Genomic DNA, 17,842 nt, shown 5'->3' with positions numbered 1-17,842 from the left:
TCAAAAAGTACCCTTCACATAATCTTATTATGACCAAACGAGCACTTGTCATTCCCATGTATTTCTCATACTTTTCCATAGCTTTCCATGATGAGTTCCATGAAGATAAAAGCATGCTTACAAAGGGAAAACTTTGGTACAAATACATCCTATTGATTGTTGTTTGCAGTAAGCAAGATTACTAAATCACTAAAATGGACCAAAAAAAAATAATTTGCAGTACCAGGATTTTATGCTACCTTATACAATACCCAACACATATATTATTAAGTTGATACATTACATTACATGTAAAATATCACCTTTTTAACTCAGCAGCAATTTGATGAATATAAACTAGTTTCTTTAGTGTGGTAGCACTTGCTTAAAACAGCTTTTTTTATTACCATACTAAAATTAAAGCAAGGTATTTGCCTTAGCCAATTATTAGTCTATATTGCAGAACTTGCAATTAACATTTCAGTTTCATATGAACTGTCACATCAACTGGACCAGTTTACAGCACCCACCAGACTAAGTGCTCAAAAATTCAAGCCAGAGGCTTTAGTCCCTTAACCCACGAACTCCAGGAAACCACAAGCGTAAAGTGAGTGGGTACAATGCATTCTGTGCAGGAAGGAAACAAACAGTCTAAATGAGAGTCACCCACATGATGGAGCTGCTTTGTTAGGAACCTCATCTTGCAAGCAATTGATCCAAAATACACTGCAAATTCGAATTGGAAGACAGAAAAACAAGATTTAAGAAACTAATAACTAGTCATTCAAGATATCTAGATTTTCTTTGGAAAAAATTATCTCCTGATTAGTTTAATACTTCCAAAAGTACAGTACAGTAAGTACTATATGGCAGAACTTACCCATCACAGACTTCTTTTATTATTGAGGACAGTGGTTTTTTCTGGTTAATGAAAAAAAAAGAAAGAAAAAACAAAATTACCAAACTAGAATATCTCTGAGCTCTTAAAATATGATTTCAAGTAACTGCAAGAAACAAAACAAGTTAGTAGTATTTCATTTTTTGTTTAACATAAAGTTTGGTAGGATCCCAAAAGTTTCTGCTGCTTTGGTCTGGTAAACTACAAAGACAGCAATTCTACACATATGGATGATGACATTATCAGTTCTTTTTGTCAACCTTTGCCCATATGACACAAACCCAGCTTCTCAACTGCCAAATCAAAGGGTCTTTTGTGTACACTGCATCTCATTATCCAACAGAAACAGAAGATTTAGATATCAACACAAACATTTTCCAGGAATGACATCTGAAGCAAGAAGACATTCAATATTTTTAAACCTTCTTTTGTCCCTTTCAGATATGGTGATATGATGACAGTAATCCTCTCTCTTTAGTACACACATGCAGGTTCCTCTCTGATAAAACACCAGCTGGAAGGTGTTAAGATCCCAGATGTATCAGTTCTGCTTTATTCTCTACATCTGTGGACACGAGCATTTGAACTGACTGAAAAGAGCTCTCTTGCTTTGGCTCCCAAAATAGAAAAAAAAAAAACAACCAAAAACCAGTCTAGCCTGGTGATGTTGCAATGCTTTGAACTTTGTTATAAACACAGGGTGCACACACGAGTGTTTTTAGAAGATTTCTGGCTAAAAGAAAACACACTTTTATATCCCAAACATAGATGAAGTTGCATGGCAAAAAGAAACACACTGAACTTCACCAGCTGTGTGACTACTGAGCCTTTTTTTTTTTCCAAGACTGGATGACCGCACAATGTCACACAGATCTGCTGCTTCACAAAAATTTCCCAAATCATCTAAACAGCATAGGATCCCCCTCTCTAGTAACTTCCAATAATGACAGTTCACTGAATTGTTAAAAAGCAAATAAAACAAACAAAATACAAAAAAAAAAAATCATAAACCCAACCATAAGCCAATACTGTAGTCAAAACAAGCTGTTTCCCTTTAATTTCTATAGGAAATTATTAGTCTAAGAATTAACTCGGTATATGGGTGCATTATGTGGAGGAAGAATTATTTTTCCCTTCAATTTGTTTTCTGTATTGCATCACTGCATAGACAGAAAACTAGAGACAAGACTCCCTGGTCAGGTCAGGATCAGGGAAAGATTTGTTATTTTATAGTCCAGTCAACTAAGCCAGTATATAAACAGGCAAAAACATAACACAAGACCATTTTAATCAAACTTGAATGAAAGCACCTGCTGAAAGGATTCTGTTTCTGCTTGCCATAGTGTCTCAGTCCTTGGTTTCCATCCTTCCCCTTTCACCGCTATTACTATTTTTACATGAACACTCAAGATGATCCATACCAGGGAAGCTATTCAAACTAAAAACTGGCTAGTAAAAGGGAAAAAAAAAAAATCAGTTTTCACCAGGACCAATTTCCTGATCTGCCTTGCTATGTACCTAAATGACTAGCAAATATCAGCACATGGGAGAAAAGGTAGAAGTGTGAAACTGCTCCATTCTGCAGCAGTTAACATGTCCCTTCTCCACAGCAGCTTCTGCCTGTTGTGCTGACTCAGCTCTTCGTGCAGCTCTATCCACACTGTGAAGCAGATCAGGCAGTTCACATGAGACAGAAAGTGTTGGGTTTCCCCCCACAGTTTTTTCAACTCATCAGTTCCTCAGTCTGGATTACTGTATCATTTATGTGCAGCTGCTTTGACCTGTTGTCCTCCTTCATAAGGGTTTTTTCAGCTTCTGCAATCCTGTGAAAGCAATCCCTGCTTCCAACTGTTCTCTTCCCTCTATCGTTCCCCAAAAAAAGAAAACCCCATTTTTTGGGAGGGATAGAGGGGGGAGCATATGTTTATCTGGAGCTGGTTAACTCCAGTTTGCCATCCAGCACGTTTGCCAGCCTGTAGGTAAACTATTGCCAGGCAGAGCACACAGCTCTGTAGGCTGCATGCCCTTCTCTCCAGATGCTACTGTGGGTCCTGTTTTGATATTTCCATATTTCGACAAAATTTTATCTGGGTTATTAATTCCTTTTATAAAGTAAACATAAATCATCTAGCAGATTCAATACTATGGAGGACAAAAAGAGTAATTGCCTCTCTTCCCCATTATTTCCCACAGGACCTACAGTTTCCCATTGGAAACTATGACAAAAAGACATTGTAATAACCAAACTTAGTAATAATATAAATACTGGGAAGATTGGATAAATTACTTTCCAAATCATTATTTTGGTACTTCTAAATTCTCTACACCATCAACTTTTATGTCCTTTGTCAATCCTATTCATCTCCTTTCCCCTTTGCCTATTCTATACCACATTTGCATTATTATATGGCATTTGAGACTAAAAACTTGGGAAAAAAAAACCCAAACATAAAAACCCCACAACAAGTCAATTAGAACCTGTAAGGAACAGTTAAAAAAGCAACAAATAGATCCTCAATAATAAAAGCTATTAACAATATTAAAGCCAGCTTCTTAAGGTACAGCTTTGCCCTCCTATGACACTATTGCTATGGCACTGATGTGACTAAGCATAATTCCTGATGAGAAAAATCAACAGGATAAAAAAGGTGGAACTCTTCTGGGATACAGACTTTGCAATTAGTGATCTGACAACACTTTACAAATTAATAAACGTAAAATAAATACCACTGCAATGCTAATAAGCTGCTGCTCCTAATAATCCCTTGGGCTGCACTCCCTCTACAAGTAAGTCTCCAGACAAAATTCTTTCCGCTTCTCTACCAGGCAGATAAATTGTCAGTAGCACACTGTTCACAGTTGCAAGTGGGATGACACTGAAAGCAGGCAGTGGCTGCTCTGATTCCCTCTGCCATCACCCAGGAAGACCCTGGTTGGCAAGCACAGGCTGTGGGAAGACTCTGGGCCGGCAGCACTCCGAGCTGACAGCAGCAGCAGCAGTCCTGCCACCCTGCCTGCACACAGCCAGGTCTCCTTGCCAATAAAACCCTTCTTTGCTCTGGGAGTGACAGGCGGATGAGCGACCAGCTCCCGCAGCCCCTTCCCAGCCAGCTCACAGCCACCTCCAGAATCCCTTTCGCAGTCCTGCTAGTGAAAGCTGCAAGACACGTAACTATGTTTGGGTAGCAGTGAATGGACCCGACTGTTTACTGCACGTATAGGAATGTAGCAGTACCAGAAGACAAAGAAAAGTGAGCTGGTTATATTTCCTTTTTTTCTTTTTGAACCATGAAAAATGAGGTAAAAGTCTATCTCCATTCTCTGCAGAGTACATCCACTTGGCAGGCCGTTCAAAGACATTTTTTCCCCCCCGGCTCTAAATATTTGCCTGATGTTAAAGAGAACAGATTTGAAGGCTTTGTTACCTTAATCTTAATAAAATTACATATAAGGAAAATTACATATCTCTGCTGCATTTACAGTTCCAAAAAGTCAAATTTACCTTATTAGTCAATGTACTTCAAAGAATTCCTTACAATCAGTCCAAAAATATTTCAAATATTTTTCTTCATAGAAATTTTTTGTGCTAGCATATTTTGGTTTTGTTTTACTTTTTGTCTCCATGTCCTCTCCTAGACTAGTGTGAATGAAGTGTGCTTTTACACATGCTGAGATGCTCATTTAAAGCTCTAAGAAGACCAGACTGTAGCTTCAATGCATAAAATAACACAGATCAAAGAAAACCTTGTGCTCCCTACAGGAGATGACCTCTTCAGCTGACTTATCACAGTATCTGCACTGAACACATTGGTTAGTACAAAATTATTTTCCTAGGGTAAGTATTAAATTGATAGCTGAAATCAAGTGGGAAATGACAAGGGGGCATTATGGCCTTGCAACTTACTGATCTGCACAAAAGGGGAGAATCCTGACAATGATACAGAGCATAGGCAGCACTGGAGCTAATGTGAATTTATGCACCTGGTAAACGTTTATGTGCACTGACTGGTTAGCACAGGTGTCCGAGATGCTGGCTAGCTGTATCCCTAATGACATTCACCATGCAGTAATACCAGGGCAGGAAACATTCACACCCCAGAGTCAACAGGCAAAATCCTCAACAAGTGCAGTTGCTGATGAGAGAGAGCTTTTGTCAGCTTAGTTCACAGCTCTTAAAGTGGTAGCTTTAACACGTCAGTAGCAACATTTTGGTATAAATATAGCAGTTGGGGTTCTGCAGAGAGCACAAGAATGCAGGGAAGCCCAGGTATTCATGTCCTCTCCCACTTCACTCTCAGCTGCAGCTTCCTCAGTTACTCTCTTCTCACCTCCAAAGAGATCCTCACTCCTAAGTCTGCATTTTACCAGATCTGAGGATTCACTCACAGATCATATGTTTAGGATGTTACAGTGACTGTACAACAAGGAAGCAGCAAAATGTAACATTATTAACAAAAAACCTCAAATAAACAAGACACCCAAACAAACAAAAAAAACCCAAACAGAATTTTACAGATAGTTCTTACTCCTCATCTAGTGTCCTAACAAGCCATAACATTTCCTGTTTCCTCAAATATAAATAGGGACACCAAAAACTCCCAGTCAAGAGTACTGAAAAGTTACAAAGTACCTATGGATCTTCAGCTGTGGGTTACAGCATGTTTGGACGCAATATACTTGCACCATATATTGAAATACAGCCAAAATACAGTTTAAAATACAAACCAGGGCTTTAAGATGTGGTTCTTTACACAACCTACTAAGAGAGCACACTGTTGAAGACTGAATGAAGAAACCCCAAACCTACAGCTCATTATTGACACACTGCTGTCCTATCAGGGAAGAAATTTCTAAATGAAGCCACAAAAAAATTTATACAATGGGATTTTTAGTATTAGTTTCTCTTGTACTACAGTCTTGGATTTCTATAAGGAGACTACAAGTGAATAGTAAAGTGCACCTGGATACTCCAGCTGGCCAGAATGTGAATTAATTCATTGGTGCGTAACTCCAGGAATCTGGTCATTACACATTTCCTTTAGATACAGCAGAATTAACTTAAGAGATGAGACACCTGCTGATTCTTAAAAAAATGTATGGATGCAATAATCTTAAAGTCATGTTTAGCCTTCATATTGAAAATGCCATCAGTTGGAGGCAGTAAAATTCAGGCTCCAATGGGGAGGTTCTGACTAGCACTATAGAGCCAGCAAAATCAGAGACAGGAAGAAAAAAAAGAGACAAACCAAACCAAACCCAAACCCAACCAACCGAAAAAACCCCACAAGCCCACAAAAATCAAGGACAGAATTAACAGTGTTTTATCTCTTTCCTAAAATATTATTTCCTGAACTTCCTTTATGTTGGAGATCAGGAACACTGGGACACTATTTCTACAGGACTTTAAGTATAACCTGGTTCTACTTGCACATCTATTTAACAACAAAATATATATATATATATATTACTGTCTACTGCATTTAAGTTTCTTCACCTAGAAAATAGCACCAAGTAGAAAGCATAAATTGTGTCCATCAGACTACAATTCACTAAAGTTTTCTAATTATTTACCCCTCCCTTTTACAATTTCTAACCCTTCTCCACAGCTATTTCCTCTTCCACCTATTAAGCTTTGCTGCAGTATCTGTATTAAATAGAAGTACTAAGACAGAATTTTTATGTATTTTTCAGTGATGAGGTTCCAGCCACACACCACAGGACACGAGTTCACAGTCTTGAAAGACTCCAACCAATCAGTGGGAAAATGGCTTTGGACAAGACAGACTACTAAAATGTTAAATGTGACAATAACATTGCCCTTTTTATCCAGGATGGCTGGCTGCCACCACATCAAAGAACTGGAGGTCTAGTGATGAATACTCCAATGCCACAGTTCTGTAAGAGAAGAAATTATATTTTCCAAAATCTATTGCTTTTAACAATAATTGGTATATGATATTAACAAAGCACTATACAAGTGTGTTAGTGCACTGAATTATATCCAATGCACTAAAATATCTGGATTATTGTTTCCAAGGTTATTCTTGCTGTTGAACAGCTTTTAAAAAATAAATAAAAATAAAAAATTGAGACCTTTCATTAGTCCAACAAAGAAAATGAAAAAAAAAAACCCCACATTAAGATAGTGAGTACAATTTCCTTACCAATTCTATTAATAATCCCTGATGGTAACAAAATTGCAAGTACTAGAAAACTATCAAATATTTTCACTATGTTTACATGCCAGTTAGCATCTGCTTGAACAGTTTCATCTTTGATTTTGTCAAGCTGAAATATGACAGGTACAAGGAAAAATAAAACTCATTTGATGATTGTTAGCATCTGTTTAGCACCTAAAACTTGATTTTATGTAAGCCTTACCTTTAGCAAATTGGCTTAAGCTACCTGAGTGTTTTTCAATTATTTTTGAATAGGTAACGACCTTTTGGCTAATCTATCTTTGAGTAAGTCCTCCATCAGCAGCAATCAATATCCTCCTTCAGAATGGCTGAGATACAGCTGCAGCAGCTGAACTCAAGCACTAACTCTCTTCTTCAATCTGACAGAAAGGAGCTGCTGCTCCAAGCAAATCCAAGTAAGGAACACTTTGGTAAGTCAGTGTAAGATTTTTTTTTTCTCTCCCCACAAGCTACTTCATAGTCCTCTCTCTTCAAATAGCTGAGATCTTGTAAGCTGTTAAAAGCACTGACATTTCCCTTAACTACTCTAAACTCAGGATGTGCAATAACACTGGAAATCTTTACAATATTCATACCAAAAAGCGTTACTAGTTACAGCTACTGCAGCACCATTACACTTTCTGGGTAAGAGTTCATAAAAATTTGCAAGTTTGTGGGAAGGAGACAAGAGACCCTCTCTTCCTTAATCCTCTCAGCACTAAACCCCTTGATTTTGTGGGAGTCAGAGTCTGGAGCCATAATGAAGCACTGGGAGCAACACTTTACAGTACGGCGAGACATCAATATCCCTTTCTTCTTCACCACTTGAATGATGCTGGTGCTCACTAATATTGCATATGTTTAGACTAGTGATGCTAAGTTTGTATCAGTGCTCTGCTATTACTAGTGACAGCACTTGCAGAAACCAGCTATTCTTACTCTACACAAATGGCAGAAGCGATGCGCCACTTTCTTTTCTCTAATTAAGAATTTCACAATCCTTTTTGAACTACAATTCTCCTCACAGTTTGAGAAACACTGTACTAAATCAATTAACAATGCCCAAGGGTCCAGATTTAGGTCTGAAAGTTCCCCTTAAAAGAAACAAACCCTTATTGGTGTTCTTTTAATATGCAGTGAAGTACAATGTTCCAAGTTCCTTAAAATGATCATCTCACTCCATGAGGATCAGCACGGCCAAGTCAGATATGGCAATGCACTTTCTGAGCCCTTTCTAATAACTAATGGTGTGAAACAAGGCTGCGTTCTTGCACCAACCCTATTCACAGTCTTTTTCAGCACGATGCTCCAAAGGGCCACGGCAGACCTCGATGATCAAGATGGTATCTACATCCAATACCGTACTGACAGAACCCTTTTCAACCTAAGGCGACTGAAGGTCCACACCAAGACCTTAAATCATCTTGTCCGGGAGCTGCTTTATGCTGATGACGCTGCCCTTGTTGCCCACACAGAAGCAGCTCTGCAGCGTTTAACATCCTGCTTTGCAGACGCTGCTGAGCTCTTTGGGCTGGAAGTCAGCTTAAAGAAGACAGAAGTTCTCTATCAACCTGCACCTCAGGAAGTCTTCCATCATCCCCATATCACCATTGGCCAATCAGAGCTCAAATCAGTCCAGCAGTTTAATTACCTAGGTAGCCTCATCTCCTCGGACGGTAAGATTGACAGGGAGATAGACAACAGATTAGCAAAAGCATACAGTGCTTTTGGAAGACTCCATAAAAGAGTTTGGCAAAATAAACACTCGAAGAAAAGTACAAAGATCAGTGTTTACAGAGCCATAGTGCTGTCTACTCTCTTATACGGATCTGAATCATGGGTCATCTACTGCCACCACCTGCGACTCCTAGAACGCTTCCATCAACGCTGCCTCCGTACAATCCTAAACATCCACTGGTCAGATTATGTGACCAATACATCTGTTCTAGAACAAGCAGCAATCACAAGTATTGAGGCCACGTTACTGAGAACTCAGCTGCGTTGGGCAGGACATGTCTCCAGGATGAAGGACCACCGCCTCCCCAAGATCCTGCTCTATGGTGAACTTGCCACTAACTGCCGCAAGAGAGGAGCCCCGAAGAGAAAATACAAGGATTCCCTGAAACAACATCTCAGCCTCGGCCATATTGATCAACATAACTGGTCTACTCTGGCCTCCAATCGGGAGGTCTGGAGACACACCATCTATAACGCTGCTGATGCCTTTGAGAAAGCACGCAGGATCACTCTTGAGGAGAAAAGACAATGCAGAAAGAATTGTGCCCTGCAGAATATACCACCTAAGGAGTCTTTCTGCTGCGCCTTTTGCAACCGGACTTGTCTATCTTGCATTGGCCTTTTTAGCCACCAGCGCGCTTGTAACAAATGTGGGTAGAGCCCTTCCCAAATCTTCGTTCGCGAAGCCTAGACATGATGATGATGAAGTACCATAACTTCTATAAAGAAATAAAAAACAACCAGAAGAGATAACTTGAAAGACACCCTTGAAAGATAAAATTGATGACTAAATCTAAACATTAGATAGAACATAAATGTAAAGCAGCCTGTGGTTCCTCCCATGTGCTGCACTTGTATTAACATGAAATTATCATACGACAGTACTCATGTAAATTTTGCCCACTGTAACAGGTTTGTGCTTTGAAAAGAAGCACAAACCTGCTTTTTTTTTTTGCTAGCAGAAAGATTCACATCTGCTAATTTAATCCATGTTTAATGATCTTATAGATAAAATTAAACCTGGAGGAAGAGACTGTATGGCCAAGTTTAATCATAAACTGTTCCTTTCTGTAGAAACAGTTGTTTACCTCCAATGCTGAGGAAGTTCATCCCAGTGCTTAGAGAAATCAGGTTTTATTACAACTTGTGTTAACATACAAGAGTGGATTTAAATGGGATAAGCCAAAATAGATATTGTCCTCAAATATCCATTTTGTGCCTCTCGTGGAAGCTGACTCCCGTGCAGCAGGAACAGTGAAACTGTAAATCTACAAAGTATTTAGGTAACCTAAAACTAGCACTGGCTTACCTAAAATAATCTGTGCTGTAAAAAAACCCCAACAGCTAAGACTGAGTTATACATAATGGGCACAAATTAAAGCATGCAATTTTTCATGTGAACACAAGAAATAACATCCTCTTATGAAATGGCTATTTACGGGACAAATAAAAAGAAGACAGAATAGACTAGCCAACATCCTGGTTCACCTGTACAGAGCCTGTGCAGCCCTACTTTTAACATCTTCGAGAATAATTAGACAGAAGACTGGGAGAAAAAGACAACAGACAGTCAGCATCTACCATCCATTTCTTCCCCAGACTGCATCCCTAAAAAGTCCACAATAAGATCCCGATGCAAATTCAGACACCAACTCATTTCCATTCCTCCCTTTACACAACAGGAAGACTTAAGAGTGAAAGATCATCCCTATACCCAGGTCTTAAAGTCATAATCAAATCTTTTAATTAAAAATTAATTTAGATCACAGTTTTAATACTGCTAGTACAGATTTATGCAGGGGGGAAGAGTCTGGATGCTATTTTTCAAATTTATAATTGAGGATAATGGTGGAAGTGGGAAGGAAACCAAATTTAAAAAAAAACAAACAAAAACCCAAACCAAAACAAGTATTGTAGAAGAGAGTAACTGTATTCAATCAACTCTCTCAAGGAGAAAGCACAAAAGTACATAAGCTTTCACATGATTTAAAATCAGTTTTAATGCATACAGGCATCAGCCAGCTGCTAGGTTTACTGCAACTTAATTAGTCCCCACCCGGCAAGAGAGAGAGAGAGAGTAATAAACAATAGGCAGTTTTGCCCTCCTTGTTTAAAGCAACTTTCCAGGAAAAAAAAGCAGTTGTAAAACCCTGACACCAAGTAATACATGGTAATGAATGAGCAGAAAACCTTTTTTCTCATTCACTGGAAGCAGGCACAGGTTCCAAAAGGTACTTAATTATATATTAGTTTTTCTGGCATAGAATCTCTCTAACTGAGACTAATTTTGTATGATTAAAGTTAAAACTATCATCGATGAACCCAGACTGACAAACCTATAGATATTTAGTGGGAAGCCTCAACTTGAAAAAGCCCTGTGCCTCCTGAAGTCCAGATTGTCAGAAGTCATGCATCTGAAGAGGAGGTTTTTAATGTAAAATTTAATAACATTTGGTGGAAAAAATACTCATGAGTTCTTTTCAGGCCCAACATCTTCCACTATCCCACTGTCAATTGCTCAGGTTTCACGGTGACATTTCCTCACTTTGAAAATATTCTCTTCATTGCTAAGCAAAACATGCATATGCACAGCAGGTAAATTGGGATAAAGTGCAACAGAATATAAATAAGTGCTTCCAAGTATATGCAACAAGCAACCCAAAAAAACTCCCAGATTTTCTTCTGATCTCTTATATGGCATTTGTACTTCAATTTCTGGAATACTCTTAGTACCCTGAAAGATAAAGAAGTTGCATCATGCAAGGTGAGGGGGTTTTGTTGCTCTTTTTAAAATTATAATATAGTGCTGTTCTTTTAAATACTGTTTTTCTTCTTGGTAAGGGATCAGAGAGGGAGGAAACTGGTATAGCAAAGCTTTTAGAATTTTCTGAATATATGTTAAGTGGTGGCTAAATGAGCAGATCCCACCTGGGAGACAGGTACTGGCTGCAGTGTCTGGTCAATGGGTAAGCCATTTCTCTTTTCTGCCTTCCTTTTCTCTCCTCCCCTTTATCATCTCCGACAGCTAGCCACCTGAGGTATGAATCATCTCCTCCACTACAGCTCTTCAGCTGAATAGATGTTTTAAAGGAAACAGATTGGGGAAAAGTTAGCATTAAGTGAATCAAAAGCAGAGCTGTGTGCTTAGAAGCATGTATCACCCTATATGTTTTCAGGGTTCATTCCCACATTGCTCCCAACCTTGAAAAGGTAAATGTGTTTGTGTGCGTGGGCAGTAGGAAGGCATGTTTCTTTCCCATCGTTCCATGTCAGAAAGGTGAGGGATGTGACCCTCAAACTTCATTCCTTCATTTCCCTCTGCATCAGGAGATAGCTGCTGTTAGCCTTCTACCTTTCAAACTTGCTCTCACTCTTCCTCCTCCTCCCCATAAAGTGGCTTGCAACTTGCAGGTTGTGTTAAACAGTTCTACCCAATATACGTCAGTACTGATCTTTCTTGTCTCCTCTAAGTCTTACATAATAAAAGTAAAATGAAGGTTTCAGGAAAGTAAACTAATATTTCAGATAAGGTTTTATGAGAGTTCCTTTAAGCTATTTTGTAAATTAAAACCAATCACTTTGGTATTATTTTACCGCTGTTTGGAAGGAGACTGCATAATATTTGTTCGGTTTTGTTCCCACTGTATTTGGTTCATCATGACTAACATGTCTCTCTTCCTGAACACAGTGTGCAGTGTCTACCATTTGCTATATAAGAAGGAAAAAGCAAAACATTCTTCACTCCAGAAGGCAAAAGATTTCTACCTTGCCTACTGAAAAATTACAGCAAATGAAAATGGAAAACCTTGGCAGGTCAAAAAAATCAAACTACAAAGTTTGACTTCACTTGGGAACTCCCTTTTCCTCTCATGGGGCTTTCAGACTGCTAAAAACTGGACTGCTGTTATTCCAGCTCCCCTCTAGTACCATGATTCTCCAAATTTCACATAGGAATTTCCCAGGCATGTGCCACAAAATAGTTAACTATAAGTGAAACTGATTGCACTGCACGAAGAAATTATGAACCCATTACAGTAAAACATTTTCAGTGTGAATTCAAATGCTCTCCTCTCCAATAGAACTTTATAATATACTAAGTCCCCAGACACACTAGGGCCTAAAACACATTATGAAATGCCTTTTTTAACTCAGAAAAATATTTACAGAAGTAATAATAATTCTAAACAGGTAACGCTGTAGGGTTTCAAAATGTTATCGGTAAGCTGTTAAATATTAAAGAGGTTCCTTTTAATATACATGCCACAAAAAATCTCAGTGAAGTCCAGAATATAAAACACGGCACTTGTATAACTTGATTTGGTTTGCTTCCCCCCCACATCTAATTTCCTAAAAAGAGTTTTTAGTTCAAAATTTTGAATGTGTTAACTTCTTTACACTGAATCAGTCTATGGGGCCATTGCATTAGAACTAACCAGCTAAACAGAATAACCCCTCAGATTTCTGTATGGAACAGCAAAGATTCTCCTGCTCACTGTGTGTGCACCACTACTGAAGTTCCAAAATCTGCACTTGCTGCAGTGATTCAGTATGATTCTACTCCAAATGCAAAGCACTGACTAGAAATTTGAAGACTTTCCACCCAGAGGTAACAACATTACCACAATTTTACAGTTGAACAAACTAAGGCACAAAAGTGTTAAGTGGGTCACACAAGCAGAAAATGCCTTATTTAAGCAGCTGTTCTAAAAGAAAAAGTAAATTAAGAAACCAGCTAAACACATCAAAACCATCAGGTAGTAAGAGAGGAAAAGGGTTACACCCCTTATAAAAAACACCTTCCACCCCACATGCACTCACAGAAAAAATACTTGTGCACGGAAGTAAACAGAAAAGCAGAGACACAAACATGCACAGACGAGCTTATTTATGCACAGGGGCAGCTGAGCATATGTACACAGGCACTTACTTGATCTATTTCCATTAACTTGGGGTAGGCACCTGGCCACTCGATCGCCACCTTCACTATATCAGCAGGAGGGGGCATTGCGACGCTGCTGTTCACCGGAGCCAGTAGAACTGGACACTAAATACTGCAGAGAGTCTCTCTCATTCACACCTGCAGGGAGGAAAAAAAAAAAAGAATAATACGGCAGTTCAGACAGAACTCCAGTGCTGCCACTTCAGTCTCCTACATTACCCCTGGCTGGGAAGGTGAATGAAAATGTATGTGTGTATGTATGTGCAAGAGTGGAAGAACGGCACATATTAGAGAAGCAAACACAGTATACAATGCCACGACACACTGCACAGCTCGACAGTCTGTTAGAAAGATGGCTGAAGCACTGAAATGTACGGTGAATAGTAGGCATGCATTAGATTTAAATAGAAAAACTATTTTTAAATATTATTTAATATGCTGGTGGGAAAAAGCAACAAACTAGAGGAAGCTCCTGTTACAGTGTTACTCCCGGAGTCCCAGGGAATGTGACCAAATCAGTTAACGCTGGTGCTCCAGGCAAAGAGATTGCCCAGGAAGTTATGGCCAGGAAACACTGTTTCTTTTAACTATAGCAATGATCTTCTGGGTGTTCACAAATAGATCACTGCACTATAGCAACCAGTATGTCAGGAAGAAGGCAGAACACACAGCAGTTTCCACATATATATACACAGACACATCCTCACCTAACGGATCCAGAGATATCCATATATAAATATTTCTCTGTGGTACACCTCAGACACGTGAATACACAAGGATATAGTATGCATTCACAGTGATATAATCAGATACATAAGACGTCATAGTTCTGCAATAATATAAGTATCTACAGGATCTCATATCAAATAGTGCAGGCTGTGAATCTGGGGGAAGGAGAGGAAAGGGGAAGAACTAAATCCTCGGGTTTTGCAGAATTTAAGTTCTGTCTCTTTTGACTCACCAAGTTCTGTCTCCTTTGACTCATCAAAGTTTGTAACCTCACAACAACAACAACAAACGTTTTTCAAGAGGGTGTAGCACCTCGCTGGGCTTTTAAACAAACCTGCACCCCTCTCCCAGCTCAGTGGTAGCCGGACACTCTCTCTAGTAGCAAAGCTCTGCAATTCTCAGACACAGCAACCCATGTACCCTGCTGCAGACAGGGAGGTTCCTGCTTGCTTTGCCTAGCCCGCCACGCCAACCGTGGCGCTTCCCGCATACTCTGCTGAGATCCAGCAAAGTGCCATCACATATGATAAAACAACAGAATCTGCAGAAATCCCCAGAGGCGCAGCCCCACTTCCTCTTAGCAGAAAAAGAGAAGGAAGTGGTGAAAGCACGGACACACGCTTGCACATAGACCCTTTGAAAAAGCTAAGGCAAGGAGAGGAGCTGGCTGAGTATACCAGACATCCAAAAGCCACAAACAGGTACAGGTAAGAAAAGGTTCTGACCACCTTCAGTTGCTGCTTCAACTAACCCAGTGTAACAACCTTTATTCAACTGCAGAAGCATGAAGTTCTGTCTGAACGTCAGCCTGAACAAAATCATGAAATCATCCCTTTATGAAGAAATGTTGTACCTTTGTCTCATGCTACTTTTCGAAGCTGGAGTTCATCCAGCCTTCGGATGAACGGCTCTGCGTTCCCTTTTTTCTTGCGTGCCTCTGGTCTGCTCTGAAAAGACTCAGTCCTCTGAGTCTGCAAGCCCTGCTACATTCTACATAGGGTTCTCAGCACATACTATAAAAGCAATTTGTGAACTTTAACACTCCAGCAATTTATTTCCAACAATGGCAGTTCTGACGCTGACAGGATCGCACATCACCACAAAGCAAAGCTCAAGGCAGTAAATAAGACAATGGATGGTCTATAAATAAGAGTGGATTGCAGGAAGTGCCTTGAAAGACTAAACAATGTGATTAAGAAACACTGTGATATTGTCTACATTTGGTAGATGTTTCAGGAACCAGGAATAAACACAATTAAAGCATGCAGCTGGCTTGCTGGTCATTAAGAAGAGACAGAGACTTACTTTTGGCTGTCTTTTACACTGTAGAGCCTTAGAGGATGCAAAGCTCTCACCATTTCTCCCCTGACAAATCACACACCCACCATTTCCACATCCCACCGGTACTCCCCTCGCTCCACAAAACACTGCCTCAGCCAACCATCAGAAAAAAGTATTTTTGGTCATCTGGTTTTTACCATGTTCAAGTCCAACAGCTTCCCAAAGGTGGTACAACATGGAAGAAGGGAGGAAAAGAGATTTGTTGGCAGCAATGGGTTGTTAATCCACCTTGACAGTCAATTGAAACAGACTTTGGCATCTTCTGCTCCCAAATCCACAGTGATGCTGTTTCCCCCTCCTCAGCAGTGCAATCCTTGGTAGTCTCAGTCTGCTGTCATTTTGGTATTAAACCACCTGCAGCTGTCTACTTAATGCCTGACCAACAGGTTTCTCCCTGTATTCCTTGGCTTGGCACTCCATCCCTGGCAGCAGGGATGCTGGAAGCCTCTGCCAGGGCCTGAGTTTACTGGCCACAACACAAAAGGGCAGCAGCAGCAGCTCCTGCCAGACAAACTTGACTGAGGATAGCTTCAGGTGAGTAAGCCCTTATTTTCAACAAGTTTTATTTCCCCTCATCATGTTTCTTCTACAGTTTTAATGAAAAAAAATCATCTGTAGGCCACATACCTAACGAGACAGAAGGAAGACCTATAAAAAACATAGAATCCACCTAATGCATGGGCAAAGAGTTTCTTTTGACTAGGAAGACAGGGAATCAATCTGAAGCACTGTCATCTCTCACTGCAAGAGGCAAAGAAAAGTTATCTTGCAAGCCAATGCCTTCCCTTGGAGGTTCACTAACTCCAAAGCTCACAATAAATGCTGGAGAAAAAACACTGATTCATGACCACTGGCCATGAGTACAAAAACAAAACAACATTACACAGCAATAGATTTGCAGAAAACTTCCATTTTCCCATACAAATGAGGGCATTAAGCCTTGTTTTACTTTAGTGAATTGTGGGCAATCTTAACAAGTCACGTAGGAGGAAAGGTTTAAGAAAGAAGAGTCAAGGTAAGTTGATGGTAAGTTAATCAAATTCTGCTATGGAAAATAAGCATTTACATTCCAAAGCAAGGCACAAGAGAAGTCTGCCACAGCATGCAGAAGACAATTTCAGTGTGACTAGTTTTAACGTAGGCTAGCACAGATCTCCTACATAATTACAATTATTACTACATGTATGCTTATACAGTCATAAAACACAAAGCTAAGTGACAGATCTTTAACTAATACAAATGGATGTAGTTCCACTTTTCCCACCAGAAAACCAACTCAAAGATAACAATGTGGTCTGAATGCTGAAAAGCAGATAAAATCATCACTTTCTTTCTGTTTCTCTGTGGACATCCTAGTCAAATGTGCTGACTTTTTCTGTCTTAGTTCATAATCTTATGAATCCAATGTAGGATCCAAAAGATAATTCAGTTTCATTCTATCTATGTAGCAATGCCAGAAGCAAATATCCTTTTTGAGTTTTTTAAGGCCAAAATAGATGTTTAGCTGTCATCACAAAATTATTATTGCAAAGAAAATTCTGCAATTCAAAATTACCTACTATTCACGTAGGTGCTGACAATTCAAAATTACCTACTATTTATGCCAGTGGTACACAGTGTGCTAGACACTGCCCACTAAAATAAGGAAGGCACACACCCTGGTGTGATATGCTTCCAATTTAGTAAGCAATTTTCATTACATGAATGAAGAACTAGAACTGATTTCAATAGCTTTTCGTTATGCCAGCAGCAGGCAAGCAGTAAAAAGGACAGGGATGTCACTAAAGGGTCTAGTTATGGAGTTTTCTCAAGTGCAATTCCTTTTTCTCTCCCAGTGGGAACTGAGAAGCACTGACACGTAAGAGCAACTTTGCAACTCATTTTTAAAACATTTATTTTCAAGGCAGAATCTGAAGGCAAAAGGATGCATATGCAGGCACAAGTGTATGAAGGGGAGGAAAGGGTCTGAGAAAAAGGAAGGCAAATTCCCATTGTTTTCCCTAATGCATGCAAGGAGCTGTAACCAGGAGAGTGTTTAAA

General features: G+C 39.5%; 1 protein-coding gene across 1 annotated transcript in view; it reads right to left on the bottom strand.

The window, feature by feature from the left end:
* Nucleotides 1-17,842, bottom strand: part of ELMO1 (engulfment and cell motility 1) — a 316,776-nt gene that overhangs the window by 249,909 nt on the left and 49,025 nt on the right. Inside the window, exons 3-4 of the mRNA XM_027665022.1 lie at nt 13,721-13,870; nt 860-900 (exon numbers count right to left, since the gene is read on the bottom strand). Coding sequence (XP_027520823.1) covers nt 860-900; nt 13,721-13,798 — 119 coding nt within the window. The 5' untranslated portion in view covers nt 13,799-13,870. The remainder of the gene's footprint in view (nt 1-859; nt 901-13,720; nt 13,871-17,842) is intronic.

The sequence above is a fragment of the Corapipo altera genome, unplaced genomic scaffold, assembly GCF_003945725.1.
Source record: "Corapipo altera isolate COAL_440 unplaced genomic scaffold, ASM394572v1 89, whole genome shotgun sequence".
Classification (NCBI taxonomy): Eukaryota; Metazoa; Chordata; class Aves; order Passeriformes; family Pipridae; genus Corapipo; species Corapipo altera.
This window is presented reverse-complemented; position numbering and strand designations above follow the sequence as displayed.